The following is a 17,796-nucleotide window of genomic DNA, read 5'->3' as shown; positions in this document are numbered from 1 at the left end:
TCCAAAGGGAAGAAAGCTCCATAACTCAGACCGTCCTTCAATCCTTGACAGTCAGAACTGCAGATAAATGAGTGGTTTCAAAGAGAGTGGGAATGTGTATCTACCTGAGGGGAAAGGGTGAGTGCCTCACTCTCCAGAGAGAAGCTCTGGAGGATTCTGGCCTGGTTCAGGCATAGTGCCAAATCACAGTTTTGTACTTATAAATGAACCTTCTCAAGCCTCTGCGGTGAGTACTCCTTTGGTGCCCAGCCCCCCCATCACTTTCACTTTTCATCTGGGCTACTATGAAAGCGGGGGGGGGGGATTTCCAGCCACTTCCACAGTGGGGAGGATGAAATCTATTCAGTCTCGGAGGTGGGGGCTATCCATTATGAGAGGAGGAGGCAGAGGGTTCCCCATTATACTATTACTTGCCTGCTTTTTTTATTTTTGCTCTACTCCACCCCCTTAGTCTCCCCAAAAGTATAGGCCAAATACTTTACAACAGTGCTCCACCTTTCCAGCAGCACACACTAGAGGAGGAGATTGGAAGAATCTGCATCTTGGTTTAAACTAACATTGTACTGCTGTATGTCCAACAAGGCCAAACTGTAGTCAGTCCTAACTATGGGTTATTGAAACAAGCCTGACCAAACCATGGTTTCTGATCCTAGCTTGTTCCAATAAAACATACATTGAACAAACTGCAGTTCCCAGTTCAGACATAATGGCGAACAGCAGTTAGTTTAAAACAGCTTTCCCCAGCCAGGTGCCCTCCTGATGTTTTGAACATAAACTCCCATCAGCCCCAGCTATCATGGCCAATGATGAGGAATGCTGGGGGCTGTAGTCTAAAACACCAGGTTAGGAAAGGCTAGTTTAAACCAAGGTGCTTCCATCATCATCCTCTAGTGTGTGTGGCAGAAGGGGAGAGGGGAGTGCTTGACCTCAATGAGAAGGCTTCTTCACATGGCGCTAAACTATGGTTTCATGTTGTATCCGAACCAGGCATATCCCAATGTGAAACTGCACAGACAGCATGAGGAAGAACAAGATTAATTCATCGGGCAGTAATTTTGTTCTTAAAAATGGTAGAAAACTGTTGTAGCTGGGAAAGAGCTGTAAGGGACTGAAGTGGTTTCCTAAAGGTTATAAACAATGCCAATAACAAATCACAAACTGTAATAGAAATAAATATATTCCTAAAAGATCATGTGTCACATTTTGTTCTTTTCAACAGTAAGAACTGATTCAGTTGGAAGGGATAGTAGATGAGATTCTACAACACAATCAACATATTCTCATATTATGCAAAAATTGCTTGCTAAAATATAATAAATGTAATACATCAGCCCTTGCTATCCATCCTGAAGAGCCTATCACTAAGATTTTAGCTTTTTAAAAAGGGCTTCCTGCACAAAGATCCAGTTCCTGTATCAGAGATGTGCAAAATCTAGTTGCGCATGCAGTTACCCATAAGTGAAAGTATAGATTATCTGTTTGATTTCAATGGCAAAACATGTTGAATAATTTGCACTTAGAACCAAATGAGGTGCATCCGTTTTTGAAGAGTATAATGAATGTGGGAGTGTAGCACTGTCTCTGAGATCAAGGATTAGTATACTGGATTTCAGTTCAGTAAATGATCAGCCTAAATAGGCTGTCATTTTGGAACATCAAATACTACAGGATTTTCTTACATAAGGCAAGGGTGAGGATTTTTGTTAAAGAAAACTCTTAAGATTCAATTAAAGCTATCAATATTCAGTCCATCCCTATAAAAATCCTTTAACATCTGCTAAGCTCTAGGTTGGTTCCAGTTGTTGGGGGGTCCTTGTGGCTTATTAGTTGGCAGGCAGGCAGGCATTAAGATTGCAGTGTCACCAAGTTCAGGCATGTGAGCCTGAAGCTCCATTTGGCATTGCTGCTAGGGCACTCTCCTCCACCCCCAGCTCCCACTTGTCCCTGCCATGAGCAGGTGAGTGGGTGGTGTCTGAACAGTCAGACCGTAACAGCAGGAGAACAGGTGTCCCAATGGCAGCAGTGGTGGGCCCTTCTGAAGCCCAGCACTTGTCCAAGGATCCTGCATACTAGCACGGGGACAGACTAAGCTCCTTGAATTCCTAAATATTGATCATTGTTTTACAATGAATTTTAACAAAGTGTTATAGATTAAAAGGCCTAACAAACTGAGTGACTGATTTTTTAAACCAGCTGTTGTTGTACAACAAAAACTATTTTTGTTAATACAGGAGACTTCCCCTAGTAAAGAGGTGGGCAAATTGTCACCCTCCAGGTATTTTGACTTACAACTCCCATGATCCCTTATCATTAGCTATGCTGGCTTAGGCTGATAGGAGTTGTAAGCCAAAACATCTGGAGGGCCACAAGTTGCCCACCCCTGCTCTAGTAGAATGAATGAGTGTGTCTGTAATTCTGAAACCTCCATACTTCTACATGAACAAAACTCAACCCACGAAAAATTATCCCAGCTTCCCTGATTTTCATATTGCTATCCAATAATGCTAACCTTCTGTGATGTTTCTACTTGGACTAAATAATTATTTGGCAGCTGCAGAAAAATCTAATTCTTGTAATCTTCTGTTACAACCTTCTGACTCCATCAATTTATAGTAATAGAACCTTCCTTTAGCTTAAACCATTGTGTTTTACAGTAGCCACGCTGAGAACAGTTATATGAGATGGATCAAGAACTATATTAACAATATAAGAGAAAATGAATAAAAGTAAGATTTACCGTTAGCATATCATCACATTTCATATCTGGCATATCTCCATCTTCACTCTTATTGTAGAATTTGCGGAAAAAATTGAAGGCAACCACTGTGTATAGATAAACTACCACTGCCAGTAATCCCACTGTCAGCACAAGCTAAAAAATAAGTGACATGATATATGAATAAGGAATATACAGCAATATGATCTAACGGACGAAGAAAAGAATAACTAACTTTCTATGCTGAATGCTGCACATGCTGAAGTTTTCTTTCAAATAGGAAAGAGAAGTGTAAGCTGTGTTTTAAACATAAATTTCCCTTTGTTTTTCCTCTGTACAAAATTATTTTTGGCATGTCTTCTTTTTAAAACCACACTTAACCCTACAAAATTTCCTTTGCCTTCTTTTCCAGGCTAACTACAGATTTAATAACCTATCATCTGCTGTTTCATATTGTAAGTTATTATTTTAAAAGGTAAACAGAAAATAGGTATTTGCACAAGTAACAAAGAGCATTTCAATATCCCTCAGACTGAAGAAAACACCATCAAATGATCAAGTTTCCCCTCGATTAAGAAGTGCTCTTCCATATCAGCAATACATAGAATAGGGATGGACGGACTCACCTGTGCCCGGCTTCGTCAGGCGCTTGCCGAGCCACTGCCGCCACCTGCCCCTGCTCATGGTGCCACGCAGGCTTCGTCATGGCCCAGCAAGCGCCCGACGAAGCCATGGAGCCACCCTTCCTCCTAGAGAGCCAACACCGTGCACAACAATGGCAGCTCAGCCGCTTCTGGGTAGGTAATGTTGCATAATTGGCAGTCGTAAAGGGTCCATTTATGTGACATTGCAGGTGTGAGTGCTCCATTGTGCACAATGGCAGCTTGCTAGGAAGATGGGGCAGCTGCCAGGTGCTCACCGAGCAGGTCCATGAACGCCCCACGTTTTGGAGAGCGGGGTCTGGGAGGCGGGCAAGGGGGAGGTCACTGGACTCCACCACCCCCCTCCAGTAGATTCTCACAACATCCCTAACTTAGAAACAATATCCTGTAGACTAAGGTCGTAGACCTGAGAATAATTCTCTTTGATAGCAGGTGTACTTATGTCTGAGTAGACATACATAGGATTGCACTGTAAGGCTGCAATCCTAAACACACTAACTAAGGAATAAGCTCTACTGGAAAGAACTGAATTTAGTTATAAGTAAATACAGATAGGATTGCAAAGCATTCTTAGTACCAGTGTGCAAATTCCCTGTGTCTCTCTTAGAACTAATGAGGCAAAATCAGAGTTGCAATAGCAATACAGACTTCATCATATTTTCTCTGAATTTTAAAAATAGTACATATGATGAACGTTTTCCCCTTTGATTTATTTCTGTTCTTATTGCTCCTCTTTGTCCACTCGATTTTAAAGGATGGTGTGACTTTTTCTGTGCAGTTAATGATAGAAACGGCAACATTACCTGTTTCCCGTTGTGGGTCACGGATGACAGAATAGTCCGCAGTGTTTTGAATCCCATTGCTATGTCAAGGAGATGAGCGGCAAAGAAAAAGTTGTTGTAATGACCAAGGACTGACATGGTCATATACCAGGCCAGGTAAAGAAAAGACTTTTGGGCAGGAGGGAGAGAGAATAAAAAATACATTAGAAAAAGAAATGGTAACTGTGGCTCAACTACAAACACAAACAGTGAATTCAGTAGTTCATAAGGGTCCTTAGAGTCCTAGCCCTGATGATAGCAGCTCTCAAACAGATATAAAAATTGGATTTTAAAATTTAAAAATCTGTTTTTATTTAATTCAGATGTTATTTTTAAAACTCAATTATTGTGTTATTTTACATATCTGGTTAAAACTGAAACCCCTGTTTAACAGAAATGAGCATGGTAAAAGCCTAGACTTCCACATTTTAACAATTTGATCCATAGTCCCTTATCAAAAACATTGGACTAAAGCCTGCTTTTCTAAGCAAAAGAATGACTCCTGGGTGGAACATATCTGTGTTTGAGATCTGCACAACAAAATAAGCCATATATTTCTTAGTAACATAGGCTTCCTACTGGATTCAGGGATTGATAAATCATTACAAACAATGGAATCCAGGGGGAGCCACTGAATCTCATCAGGCTCACCACTGAACCCATCTGGATGATCTTGCAGGTCTGCAGTGTGATCAGTTCTGAAATTATGAATACTGACATCTACTAATCAAAACAGTGTGGGAATTTAATTGTCATCTCATAGAAAAATACTGATTTGCCCAGTAGAGATGGGTGAACATCCCCATTTGCCTCAAAAACAACTTCTTTTGGCAAACATTCAGTACCCAGTAGCCCACATTTAACCATAAAAGTGCCATTCTATAACGGTCAAGATATTAAGCTCAGGAATAAATGGGCAATGCTTGGTTTACTGTACCATGAGCCTTCATAGCACCAGCCTTCTTCATCAGAGGCAGAGCCGAACTATCCCTTACATGTGATGAATTAGACTAACCTTTCCCAACTTTGTGCTCTCCAGATGTGTTGGACTACAACTCCCAGCACCCCCCCAGCTAGCAGGGAGTTGTAGTCCAAGACATCTGGAGGCACTAGGTAGGGGAAAGCTCAATTAGACTTTTGCTAATACAATAAAACTAATGCCACAATAAATGAGAATATAAAATGGAAAACACAAGAAAAAACAAATTGAATTTTAGTCAACTGCTTGCCTTTACCCATGAAATTAACAATGCAGAGTCAATATAAGATAGCTTTGTTGTCTACAGCAGGGGTAGGCAACCTTTTCAGTTGTGGAGGTGCATTTGTTGTTTTTTCATGGGCCTGAAGATGCGTTTGCCATTCTTGGACGGAGTCTCTCTTTTTGTCCCCCCTGTGGATTCTCTTTTCTGCCCTCACCCATAGATTCACTCTTTTCTGCCCCCCCCCATGGATTCTCTCCCTCTGCCCCCATGGATTCTCTCTTTTCTCCCTCCTCTTTCCTTTCCACTTGGGATTTCCTTCCCACACCACATCTTCTTTCTTCTTACCACCAAGCTCACCTCCTCCTCCTCAGGATGGCGGAGAATTCCGCCACGGATTTCAGTGAGGCCAAATGCACTGGCATTCGGCCCCCCGAAATCCATGGCAGATCAGCCTGCCACAGCCCCACCCCCCCCCACGGATCCCCCCCCCGGACGAGACTTACCTGGGGCGGATGTTCCGGACGGCAGCGGCTCCAGTGGCTGGTCTTTCGACCGGCTGCCATGGATGCCATTTGCAATCTGGTCTTAGCCGTGATAGGCTACGTAAGTCTTTACATAGCCTATCACGTCAGGGTAAAAAAAAAAAACGGCATACGCAAATGGCGGCAGCTATGGCGCCCGCCATTTGCATTCCTTATTTTTCACCGTTTTAGTCTACGTAAATATTTATGTAGACTATTACGGTGGAAAAAAAGGGGAACGCAAATAGCGTAGTGAGCGCTATTTGCGTTCCTTTTTTATTTGCCGTTTTAGCCTACGTAAATATTTACGTAGGCTAAAACGGCGAATAAAAAAGGAACGCAAATAGCGCCCACTACGTGTCCAGCCAGGGAGCCAACCATTTGCATCCAGCCAGGGAGCCGTGATAGGCTACGCAAGTCTTTACATAGCCTATCACGTCTGAGTAAAAAAACCAAAAACAAAAAACGGCGTACGCAAGTGGCGGCGGCTACGGCAGCCGCCATTTGCGTTCCTTATTTTTTGCTGTTTTAGCCTACGTAAATATTTACGTAGGCTAAAACAGCGAATTAAAAAAGGAATGCAAATAGCACCCACTACGCTATTTGTGTTCCCCCTTTTTTTTTTTGTCGTAATACTCTACATTTATTTATTGCATTTATACCCCGCCTTTTTTCCTCTTGCAAGGAACCCAAGGCGGCTTACATGATCCTCCTCCTCTCCCTATTATCCTCACAACAACAACCCTGTGAGGTAGGTTGGGCTGAGAGTCTGTGACTGGCCCAAAGTCACCCAGTGAGCTTCCATGGCCGAGTGGGGACTAGAGCCCGGATCTCTGGGCTCCCAGTCCAACACTCTAGCCACTACGCCACACTGGCTCTACATACATAAATATTTATGTAGCCTAAAACGGCGAAAAATACGGAACGCAAATGGCGGCCGCTGCAGCTGCCACTATTTGCGTATGCCATTTTTGTTTGTTTGTTTGTTTTTACCCAGACTTGATAGGCTACGTAAAGACTTATGTAGCCTATAACGGCTCCCTGGCTGGGCACAAATGGCGGCTGCTATGGCGGCCGCCATTTGCGTCCGCACCAGCCAGTCCGCGGCCGGAAATCCAGCTGCAGATGGCCCTGGCCTGGCCGGCTGCTCCACGGAGCCGCCGCGGAGCAGAGCTGGTAGTTGAGGATTCCGGGGGGGAGGACCGGATCGCCTCCCCCCCTTCAAGGATTCCAGGGGGAGGGATGGAGCACCTCCCCCCCCACGAACAGAATCCGCAGAAAAGTGACTTTCATACATCCCTACCTCCTCCTCTTCCCACCCACCCATAATTTCCTTTTCTCTGCTGTCCCACTCACCTCCTCCTCCCCCTGCCCATGATTTCCTTTCTGTTGCTACAGTAACCTCCTCTGCCTGCCTGAAATTTCCTTTTCCCTGCCACCATGCTCAACTCCTCTTCCCCCACCTGTGATTTCCTTCCCACCACCGCACTCCTCTTCCACCTCCTGCCCACACACACAGATGTAAGGCCTCGGGCCTGAACCAAGCTACCAGTAGTTTTAGAAGGGTTTAGATGATCCATAATGCTCTCTGACTTTGGTTCAGTTGGCTGCTGTTTTCCCTAACAGGTAGGGGTGGACGAAAGTCACTTACCTGTCCTCGAAGGACGTTCGCGGTGGGGGGGAGGCGCTTTGCTGGTCCCCCCGCAAAGTTCAGGCCGGGGGGGAGGCTTCCCGCCTCGCCCCGGCCGAAATTCAGGCCGGGGGGGAGGCTTCCCGCCTCGCCCCGGCCGAAATTCAGGCCGGGGAGGAGGCTTCCCGCCTCGCCCGGCCGTGAACGCGAAAGTTTAAAAAAACAAACAAACGCCCCCTGATAGGCTACGTGACGATTCACGTAGCCTATCACGGCTAGATCTGCAGTCAGCCGTGATAGGCTACGTCAATCGTCATGTAGCCTATCACGGGTGACTTTAAAAAAAAAAAAAAGCGCGTACGCTAATGGCAGCCCCCATAGGGAGCCGCCATTCGCGTTCCTTATTTAGTCGCTGTAGTCTACGTAAATCTTTACGTAGACTACGGCGAAAATAAGGGCAACGCAAATAGCGTTGCCCTTATTTTCGCCGTAGTCTACGTAAATCTTTACGTAGACTACAGCGACCAAATAAGGAACGCGAATGGCGGCTCCCTATGGGGGCCGCCATTATCCGTACACACTTTTTTTTTTTTAAGTCACCCGTGATAGGCTACGTGACGATTGACGTAGCCTATCACGGCTGACTTTGCAAATCTAGTCGTGATAGGCTACGTGAATCGTCACGTAGCCTATCAGGGGGCGTTTTTTTTTTTTCTTTCATTGCAATGGCGGCAGCGGCAGCCGGTCAAAAGACCGGCTGCCGCTCCCGCCTCGCTCGAACACCCACCGAACCGCCGGCCGGACCAGCCACCAGGAGGGACATTCGGTGAAGGTAAGTCCCGTCCCAGGGGGGTTCGGAGGATTTCTCCCCGAAACTTGTTCGGGGGGCCGAACACGTTGGCGCTCGGCCCCCCGAAGTTTTGGGGAGAAATTCTCCGCCAACCCTAGACATGCCGCACTTTGAAGAAGTGCTCAAAGCAGGCTGGAGTGCGCAGCATCATCACTTCACCTGATTAGGATCCAGAGAGATGAGATCCTTGGGAAGTGGACACTGAAGACAAAGATCCAAGGGTTGAAGAAGAGGAGCTGGGGCAGAGTGAGGCATCAGGACCCAGGGCACAGGCTAGACCCCTCTTGGAACGTAAAGCGTGCCAGAGGACAGTCCCGTCCCGGGGCACAATGCTCCCCTGGTGGATACATTGCAAACTATGAAGGACTATACCAGCCAAGAGTTAATTGCCCTGCAGCAGCAATGTCAGCAGAAGAGAGGAGAATCTAACATGTGCTGGTTGGTCCGATTCTGGGATACAGGGGGAGATGTCATGCAGCTCACAGGAGAGGAAATGGTAACGCTCAGTGGGGTCACCACCCAGCCAGCTTTACGACAGATCCTCCAAATGGCTCCCACAGTGCAAGGCGTGCATAGTTTGACAGATTGGGTCATAAAGGCTATGTGCCAGGCGTAGCTGGACTCTACCGAAGTGGATGTCGCCACGCCCTGGCAAACTCTGGGAGAAGCACAAATACAGCTCTGGGAGCTGGGGATGTTAGCTGCCTGCTACAGGAATGCTTTCAACCGGACCAGACCAGGAATTTTTCACTGCTGGCATGCGGATGAAATTGCTCCAAAATGCGGGGGCAAGGGAGTGCTCCTGGGAATGCTAGGAACTGCCGTCGGCAGTTGGTCTGGGATGTAGGCATTATGCTCAGCCAGTTGGACCAGCTGGACGCCCAAATCGAGTAGAAGGACCCGAAAGACCATGGCAGGTGAGTCCAGGCAGTTGGCGAGAAGGAAGGTTTCCCGGAGGCAGATGTGGCGAGATCTCATCAGGGTGGGGGTGCCCAAAGATGAAATAGACCGGCAGCCTAATGCTGTTCTCCTGGAAAGATGGAAGCAGCTGCCCAAAAGCAAGCAGTTCACACCAGAGTCAGAGCCCTTGCATCCTCCCACCCCACCCAAGGAAGCAGGAGGGACCCCCAGTGGCAAGCAAGATCAGAAGGGGGAGCTTTCAACTGGCATCTATCCTGACCTGTCAGAGTTGCTGAAGTGGACACCCCCAAGCCCCCAGTGACGGAAAGGCCAGTTCCCCACTAGCGCGTCGGTGAGAAGAATCACAGGGGGACTGACGGCCTCATGTGCCCTTACAGATTTACTGGAATGAGAGAAATACTCAGCATGTGTTGGCTTTGTTGGATACGGGAGCAGAAGTGACTCTGATTCATGGGGACCCACAGCGGCATAGGGGCCAGACCATTTTCATAAATGGCTATGGAGGCAAGACTGTGCAAGGCGTTAGGACGCAAGTCAAGCTAGGAATAGGAAGTGGCCCAGCTTGCAAGGTGTGGGTAGTGATTACTCCAGAGCCTGAATACATCATAGGCATTGCCTTGCTGCAGGGATGTACTGTGGATACAGACCTTGGCACTTTCCAGTTCAGGAGGGCTCCCTGCATCCGCAGCGTGAAGCCAGTGTTGTGTTGGTCAGCCAAGTGGCAGCCTGTGGTGCTACCGCCTCCAGCGGAGCCAGTGCATGTGAAACAATATCGACTCCCCAGAGGGTTGCAAGAAATAGATGAGACGATGCAGGAATTATTGCAGTCAGGTGTCATACGCCCCACCACCTCCCCATTCAACAGCCCAATTTGGCCTTTGGTTAAACCTGATGGGTCCATTCGCTTTGGATTTCAGGCTCCTAAATCAGTGTGCTCCCCCATTGCATGCCGCCATCCCCGATATAGTTTATTTATTTATTTTATTTATTAAATTTATTAATCGCCCATCTGGCTGGTCACCCAGCCACTCCGGGTGATGTACAGCATATAATAAAACAGTTTAAAACAATAAAATTCTACAATAAAAACGTTTTCTAAAATACCCTAACCCACCCCAAATGCCTGCCTGAAGAACCACATTTTTATTGCATGGCAGAAGCTCATTAAAGAGGGGGCATGGAGGAGTTCCCTAGGGAGGGAGTTCCACAGAGTAGGGGCCACCACAGAAAAGGCCCTCTCCCTCGTCCCCACCAGTCCAGCTGTCCTGGCTGATGGGACAGAGAGAAGGCCATCCGAGGCTGATCTTGTTAAGCGGCCTGTCTGGTGTTGCTGGAGGCGCTCCTTAAGATAGGCTGGCCCGGAACCATATAGGGTTTTAAAGGTCAAAACCAATACCTTGAATTTGGCCCGGAAAACAACTGGTAACCAGTGCAACTCCTTCAGCACTGGAGTGATGTGATCTTGCCGGCAGCTGCCTTTAATCAGGCAAGCCGCTGCGTTCTGTACTAGTGACGCTAGTAGAAGATTTGGTGAAGAATGTTGGCACTGTGCATGCCGTGTTGGACCTGGCCAATGCCTTCTTCTTGATACCCATAGCGCCTGAGAGTCAAGATCAGTTTGCGTTCAAGTGGTGGCAGAGACAGTATACATTCTGGGTCTTGCCCATGGGGTTCGTCCACAGTGCCACGATATGCCACGGAATGGTGGCACAGGACTTGGCAGAGGTGCAACTCTGACCGGTGGTGTGTGTGTATCATTACATTGACGACGTCATGATAACTGGGAATGACCGTAGCACGGTCCAAGTAGCCTTAGATGCCATCGTGCAGCACCTTGAGAGCTGAGGCTGGGCAGTAAATCCAAAAAAAGTCCAAGGCCCAGCAGAAAGTGTGAAATTTCTGGGCATTTATTGGGACGGACAGCAAAGAGTCATTCCGGAGAAGAAGGCACTAGACAACATTAAAGGGGCAGCGCCACCTACTGACAAAAAGCAGCTACAGTCATTTGTAGGCCTGTTGGGATTCTGGAGGCCTTTTGTGCCTATGCTGGCACAGCTAATACGCCCCCTCCACAACTTATGCAGAAAGAAAGCTGCCGCCTTCAAAGGCAGCCAAGCAGCTAGTCTGGGAACACGCCAGACTGGACCCAGTAGATCTGAACCAGCCTTTTGAACTAGATGTCATCGCCACAGAGGAAGGGATGGCATGGGGCTTGTGGCAGCAAAGCGCACAGGCCAAGCAGAGGCCTGTGAGATTTTGGTCTGCCATGGGGATGGGAGTCCAAGAGAACTATAGCCCCTCAGAGAAGCAGATATGTGCTGCCTACCAGGCACTGCTAGACACAGAGCGGACCACCAGACCCCAGCGGGTCCAAGTAAAGACACCCTATTGCCAATTGGGTAGCGGATACCCAACTAGGGCGGCCAGGAACAGCACAGCACCCCACCATAGCAAGGTGTAGAATATACTTGCAACAGCGGAGCCGCATAGTGGCATCCCCCATTAATGATCAGATGGCAACATATCTCGGGGCTGTCATGTGGGAGGCTAAAGACAAGGAAGCAGCAGACCAAGATCTGCTGGTCCCCAGGTCACCTATTAAAGACCCACCCACCCACCCCCCTTGGACCAACTTCCACCTGAAGAGAAGCAGCAAGTCGGTTCACTGATGGGTTAGCTAGTGGCTCGGGTGGGGCACGCTGATGGGCAGCAGTTGCATATCAGCCAGAAGATCAAAGCCTGTATTGGGACAAAGGACTGGGCCAGTCCTGTCAGTGGGCCGAGCTGCGAGCCATCTGGATAGTGATTACCAGTGAAGCACAGAGGCCTCTGTACATATACACAGACTCATGGGCAGTGGTCAAAGGAGCCACCCTGTGGATAACCAACTGGTTAGCCAAAGACTGGGCCCCCATTGCCAGCAAGTCCGGGGGTCAGATATGTGGCAAAAGATGTACAGCACTGCACGCCAGGGTGGAGTGTATGTGGGGCACGTGGACTCCCATGCTGGGACATCCCCACTGGGCAACATAGAAGCTGACAAGCTTGTGAAAGTTAGAGGAGTAGAAGCAGCCCTTGCTGACTGGGCTCACACACACTGTGGGCACCGTGGGGTGGACTCTATCTGGGAAAGGGCCAAACAAAGAGGCCTACCCTAGCCAAAAAAGACGTTGAACAACTTGTCCAAAACTGCCCTGTCTGTAGCAAAGTCAAGCAGCATAAAATAGCTGTCCAGAAAAATTGGGGACACAGAGCTCGGGGAGCCAAGCCTGGGCAAATCTAGCAAATTGACTACATTGGTCCCATGCCTAAAGACCAAGGTGCCTGCTACACCTTACTGTGTGTGGACACTTTCAGTGGAGTGACCCAAGCTTTCCCATATGCCTGTGCAATGCAGCAAAACACCGTAAGAGGGATAGGGGCCTTGGAGAAAATGTATGGCATGCCCCAAGAAATTCAGAGCAATAATGGAAGCCACTTCAAAGGAAAAGACATCTTAACATGGGCAGAGGATAACGGAGTGACTTGGATTTACCATATCCCATAACATCCACAAGCTGCAGATTTGGTGGAAAGGGTTAATGAAAGAGCAAATAAAACTGTTGACTGGGAGATCTGATTTAAAGCAATGGCACAGACATTTAGATGAAGCTGTCCGCCTACTCAACCAGAGGGGGCTCCCAGGGGGGAGCTCGCCCATGGACAGGCTGGTAAATCCCCCCCTCCCCCAAAAGGTGGTGGATTGAAAGTCTGGAAATTGCTGCCTGAAGCTTGCATTCCTGTTCAAAGCACTCCGGGGCAGTGGACCTAGACATATGCACTCCCAGTGTGCTCAAGCTGTATGCAGGGGAAACTGCCACCAGGGCGGTGGGAACTGGAATCCAGACCCCTCCTTGCACATATGGGTGTCTAGCAGCCAGGTCAAGCCTGGCCTCCAAGGGCATTGCCTTATTGGGAGGGGTTATTGATCCAGACTATCAAGGGGAATTGAAGATTGTTTGCACAACCTATCCCCAAATTCTTATTCTTTTGAGCAGGGAGAACGCATAGTGCAGCCGGTATTGGAGAAGGCCCTACTCACCCCACATGTGATGGAGGGGGAGCCGCCTGCAGACACAACTGCACAAGGCAGCGGTGGCTTTGGATCGACTGGTGGACAAGTGTGGGTGCAATTGCTTGGGAGTACAGATCCAACTGAAGGAGAGGTACTGTATCAAGGCCCAGGGAATACATACACAGTCTTGCTGAGAGGGGAAGACCTGCCCCGAGCACTCCCTGCACACTTTTTGTTTTGCAGATAACGGCCAGTGCTGAACTGAGTAGAGGATTTAGCAGCCATCACCGGCATGCTGATGGTGTTCCTTCTATCTCTTATCTTTGGGTACCTAGAAATGTAAATGGCCTCCCAGGCTGACAGGTCAGTTGAAGAATATCCCCCAGTCTGTGTGATCTTTTTTCCTTTCTTGAGCAGTTGTTCAGTTATAAAGTTCCCCTGTGCTACCATGTGCCAATAGGGCTCTGGTGCCCTCACTGGAGCGTGGACTACTATGCTGATTGGTTCCCCGAAGCTCAGATTGAACTGCTCCGTTGCTTAACTGTCTTTGATGAAGTTAAAATGATTCTTAATATCCAAATTAGAGGACTCAGCCCCCTGGCAGGGGTGTGGGTGGCGCCTTCTTCCTCCAGGGGACACTTAACCCCCCACAAAGGAGGCCCAGCCCTGCGGGGACAGGCTATGCATAGAGCCATAGACCACGCCATTTGTCCAGACTGTTTCCCATGTTGATTCTTTCCTTTTCCTTTGCAGTCATGGCAAGGTTTTCTAGTGTCAAAATGAGTTTGTGGATATTGATGAGCCTGCTACTAGGGATGTCGGAGAATTTCTCCACGAATCTCTGGGAGGCCGAATGCCAACGCATTCTAGGAGTGCACGAAAGTCACTTACCTGGTCTCGCAGCTTTTCGCGGTGGGGGGGAGGCGCTTCGCTGCTCTCCCCCCGAAGTTCAGGCCGGGGGGGGAGGCTTCCCGCCTCACCCGGCCGAAATTCAGGCCGGGGGGGAGGCTTCCCGCCTCGCCCGGCCGAAATTCAGGCCGGGGAGGAGGCGCCTCGCCTCGCCTGGCCGTGAAATTAGAAGTTTAAAAAAAAAAATGCCCCCATGATAGGTTACGTGACGATTAACGTAGCCTATCACGGCTAGATCTGCAAAGTCAGCCGTGATAGGCTACGTTAATCGTCACGTAGCCTATCACGGGTGACTTTAAAAAAAAAAAGCGCGTACGCAAATGGCGGCCCCCATAGGGAGCCGCCATTCGCGTTCCTTATTTGGTCGCTGTAGTCTACGTAAAGATTTACGTAGACTACGGCGAAAATAAGGGCAACGCAAATAGCATTGCCCTTATTTTCACCGTAGTCTACGTAATCTTTACGTAGACTACAGCGACCAAATAAGGAACATGAATGGCGGCTCCCTATGGGGGCTGCCATTTGCGTACGCGCTTTTTTTTTTTTTTAAGTCACCCGTGATAGGCTACGTGACGATTTACGTAGCCTATCACGGCTGACTTTGCAAATCTAGCCGTGATAGGCTACGTTAATCGTCACGTAGCCTATCACAGGGTCTTTTTTTTTTAGTTTTCTTGGAATGGCGGCGGCGGCAGCTGGTCGAAAGATCGGCTGCCGCCCCCGCCCCGGATGAAGACCCGACGAACCGCCGCCGGGACCCTCAGCCGGGAGGGACATTCGCAAAAGGTAAGTCCCGTCCCGGGGGGGTGCGGGGGGCGGGGGGGCGGAGAATTTCTCCCCGAAACTTCTTCGGGAGGCTGAACACATTGGCGCTCGGCCCCCCGAAGTTTCGGGGAGAAATTCTCCGCCAACCCTAACGCATTCGCCCCCCCGAAATTGGTGGAGAAACGGTCCGCCACCCCCCCGCCACCCCCTGGAATGGGACTTACCTTTGTCAAATGTCCCTGGCGCTGGCGGCTCCTGGCGATGGTTCGGTGGCAGCGGCGGCCAGTCTTCCGACCGGCTGCCGCCACCGCCATTTCCAAGTAAAAAAAACCAACAACAACAAACGTGATAGGCTACGTAAAGATTTATATAGCCCATCACGGCTAGATTTTAAAAAAACACTGTGATAGGCTACATAAATCCTTACGTAGCCTATCACGGCTGATTTTGGGGGGGGGGAAGTGTGTACGCAAATGGCGGCGCCCATGGGCGCCGCCATTTGCGTTCATTATTTGGGCACGTGTAGTCTACGTAAATGTTTACGTAGACTACACGTGCCCAAATAAGGAACGCAAATGGCGGCACCCATGGGCGCCACCATTTGCGTACGCGCTTTTTCCCCCCCAAAGTCAGCCGTGATAGACTACATAAGGATTTACGTAGCCTATCACGGCTGACTGCAGGGACGCAAATGGCGGCGGCTACAGCCGCCGCCATTTGCATCCTGGCAGGAGATAAGATTCGCGGCCGGAGGGATGGGGCGCCTCCCCCCCAGCCAGAATTTCGGCGGGGAGGGATGGGGCGCCTCCCACCCCGCACAGAATTTCGGGAGGAGGGACGGAGCGCCTCCCCCCCACCGCGAAGCAAGCTGCGGGATGAGGTAAGGGACTTTCATCCATCCCTACCTGCTACCAGTCTGGACCACGGGTGAGGGCAACATGTATGTGAAACTTAGCCATCGTCTGACCCAGCCAGAGGAGCAATACGATTGCTGGATTTCCTCCATCATGCCTCACCATGTGGGGGGTTTCCCACTTATGGTGCTAGATTTTAATGAAAGTTTGTTGTGTGCATTTTATGATTTCTTAAATACTACGCGATACTTGCAAACGTCTTTACTGTCAGTTGCAACTCCGAACGATACTGAGTGTGGTTCCCATAGGGGTGTACGGAATACTCACCCTGTTCTGGTCCAGGCATCCGGGGCAGGGGGGGAGGCATTCCAGCCCTCCCCCTGGAATCTTGCTCGGCCAGCTCCACTCCACGGCGAGTCCGCGGAGCTGCCAGCCGGGGCCGCCCACAGCCGAACTTCCGTCCGCTGCCAGGCTGCGGCCGCAAATGGCATCTGGCATAGGGGGTGCCATTTGTGTCCTGCCCTTTGCCGTGATTGGTTATGTAAATATTAATGTAGCCTATCATGGCAAAGAGCAGGGACACAAATGGCGTAGTGGACTTGGATGATGAGATGGCAACGAGACGTCTTCACTTCAGCTGATTATGCCTGGAACTTATTACCTGGGGGTGGAGTAGCCACAATAATGTACAAAATGAATATTTTTGGAAGGGCAATGGAAATGGTACTGAACAACACTGCTGAGGCACTAGAAGTAGGAATGGTGGAGAATTTCTCCCCGAATCTTCGGGAGGCCGAGCGCCGACGCATTCGGCCCCCCGAAGTTGGTTGGGAAATTCTCCGCTGGCCCCCCGCCCCCCCCCCGGGATGGGACTTACCTTCGGCGAATGTCCCTCTCTGCGGCGGGTTGCGGTGGCGGGTCGGCAGCGGTTCGTCAAATGCGGGGGCGGCGGCCAGTCTCCTGACCGGCTGCCGCCGCCGCCATTGCAAAAAAAAAAAAAACTAAAGTAAAAAAAACCCCAAACACCCGTGATAGGCTACGTAACGATTTACGTAGCCTATCACGGCCAGATTTCCAAAGTCAGCCGTGATAGGCTACGTAAATCGTCACGTAGCCTATCACGGCTGACTTTGAAAAAAAAAAAAAGCGCGTACGCAAATGGCGGCGCCCATGGGGCGCCGCCATTTGCGTTTCTTATTTTGGCACGTCTAGTCTACGTAAAGATTTACGTAGACTACGGCGAAAATAAGGGCACACTATTTGCGTTGCCCTTATTTTCGCCGTAGTCTACGTAAATCTTTACATAGACTAGACGTGCCAAAATAAGGAATGCAAATGGCGGCGCCCCATGGGCGCCGCCATTTGCGTACCCGCCTTTTTTTTTTCTAAAGTCACCCGTGATAGGCTACGTGATGATTTACGTAGCCTATCACAGCTGACTTTGGAAATCTAGCCGTGATAGGCTACGTAAATCGTCACGTAGCCTATCACGGGTGACTTTAGAAAAAAAAAAAAAAAAGCGCGTACGGGGTCTTTTTTTTTTTTTTACTTTTTGTTTCGCGGCCGGGGAGACGGGGCGCTTCTCCCCGGCCTGAATTTCGGCCGGGCGAGGCGGGACACCTCCCCCCCCTCGCCTGAACTTCGGGGGGGAAAGCGAAGCGCCTCCCCCCCACCGCGAAGCCAAGCTGCGAAAAGGTAAGTGACTTTCGTACATCCCTAACTAGAAGCCATTGGGATAGAGATGACAAGCATGAGAACTGCCGTTTTACACAACAGCCTGGCCTTACACATGATCACAGCAGCCCAGGGCGGTGTTTGTGCCATGCTGCAGCAGAAATGCTGCCTGTATATTCCCGACAAGCAAAGTGTGATAAACCACAGCATCAGGGCT

General features: G+C 49.3%; 1 protein-coding gene across 1 annotated transcript in view; it reads right to left on the bottom strand.

Annotated features, from left to right (window-relative positions):
* The window catches only part of RYR2 (ryanodine receptor 2), a 545,602-nt gene that overhangs the window by 12,846 nt on the left and 514,960 nt on the right, over positions 1–17,796 (bottom strand). Inside the window, exons 99-100 of the mRNA XM_084828209.1 lie at positions 4,182–4,328; positions 2,738–2,872 (exon numbers count right to left, since the gene is read on the bottom strand). Coding sequence (XP_084684335.1) covers positions 2,738–2,872; positions 4,182–4,328 — 282 coding nt within the window. The remainder of the gene's footprint in view (positions 1–2,737; positions 2,873–4,181; positions 4,329–17,796) is intronic.

This window comes from Heloderma suspectum, chromosome 1 (assembly GCF_057233095.1).
Source record: "Heloderma suspectum isolate Gila_16-S chromosome 1, 16-S_ref, whole genome shotgun sequence".
NCBI lineage: Eukaryota > Metazoa > Chordata > Lepidosauria > Squamata > Helodermatidae > Heloderma > Heloderma suspectum.
The sequence above is the reverse complement of the archived record's forward strand: the minus strand, read 5'-3'. Positions and strand labels throughout refer to the sequence as shown.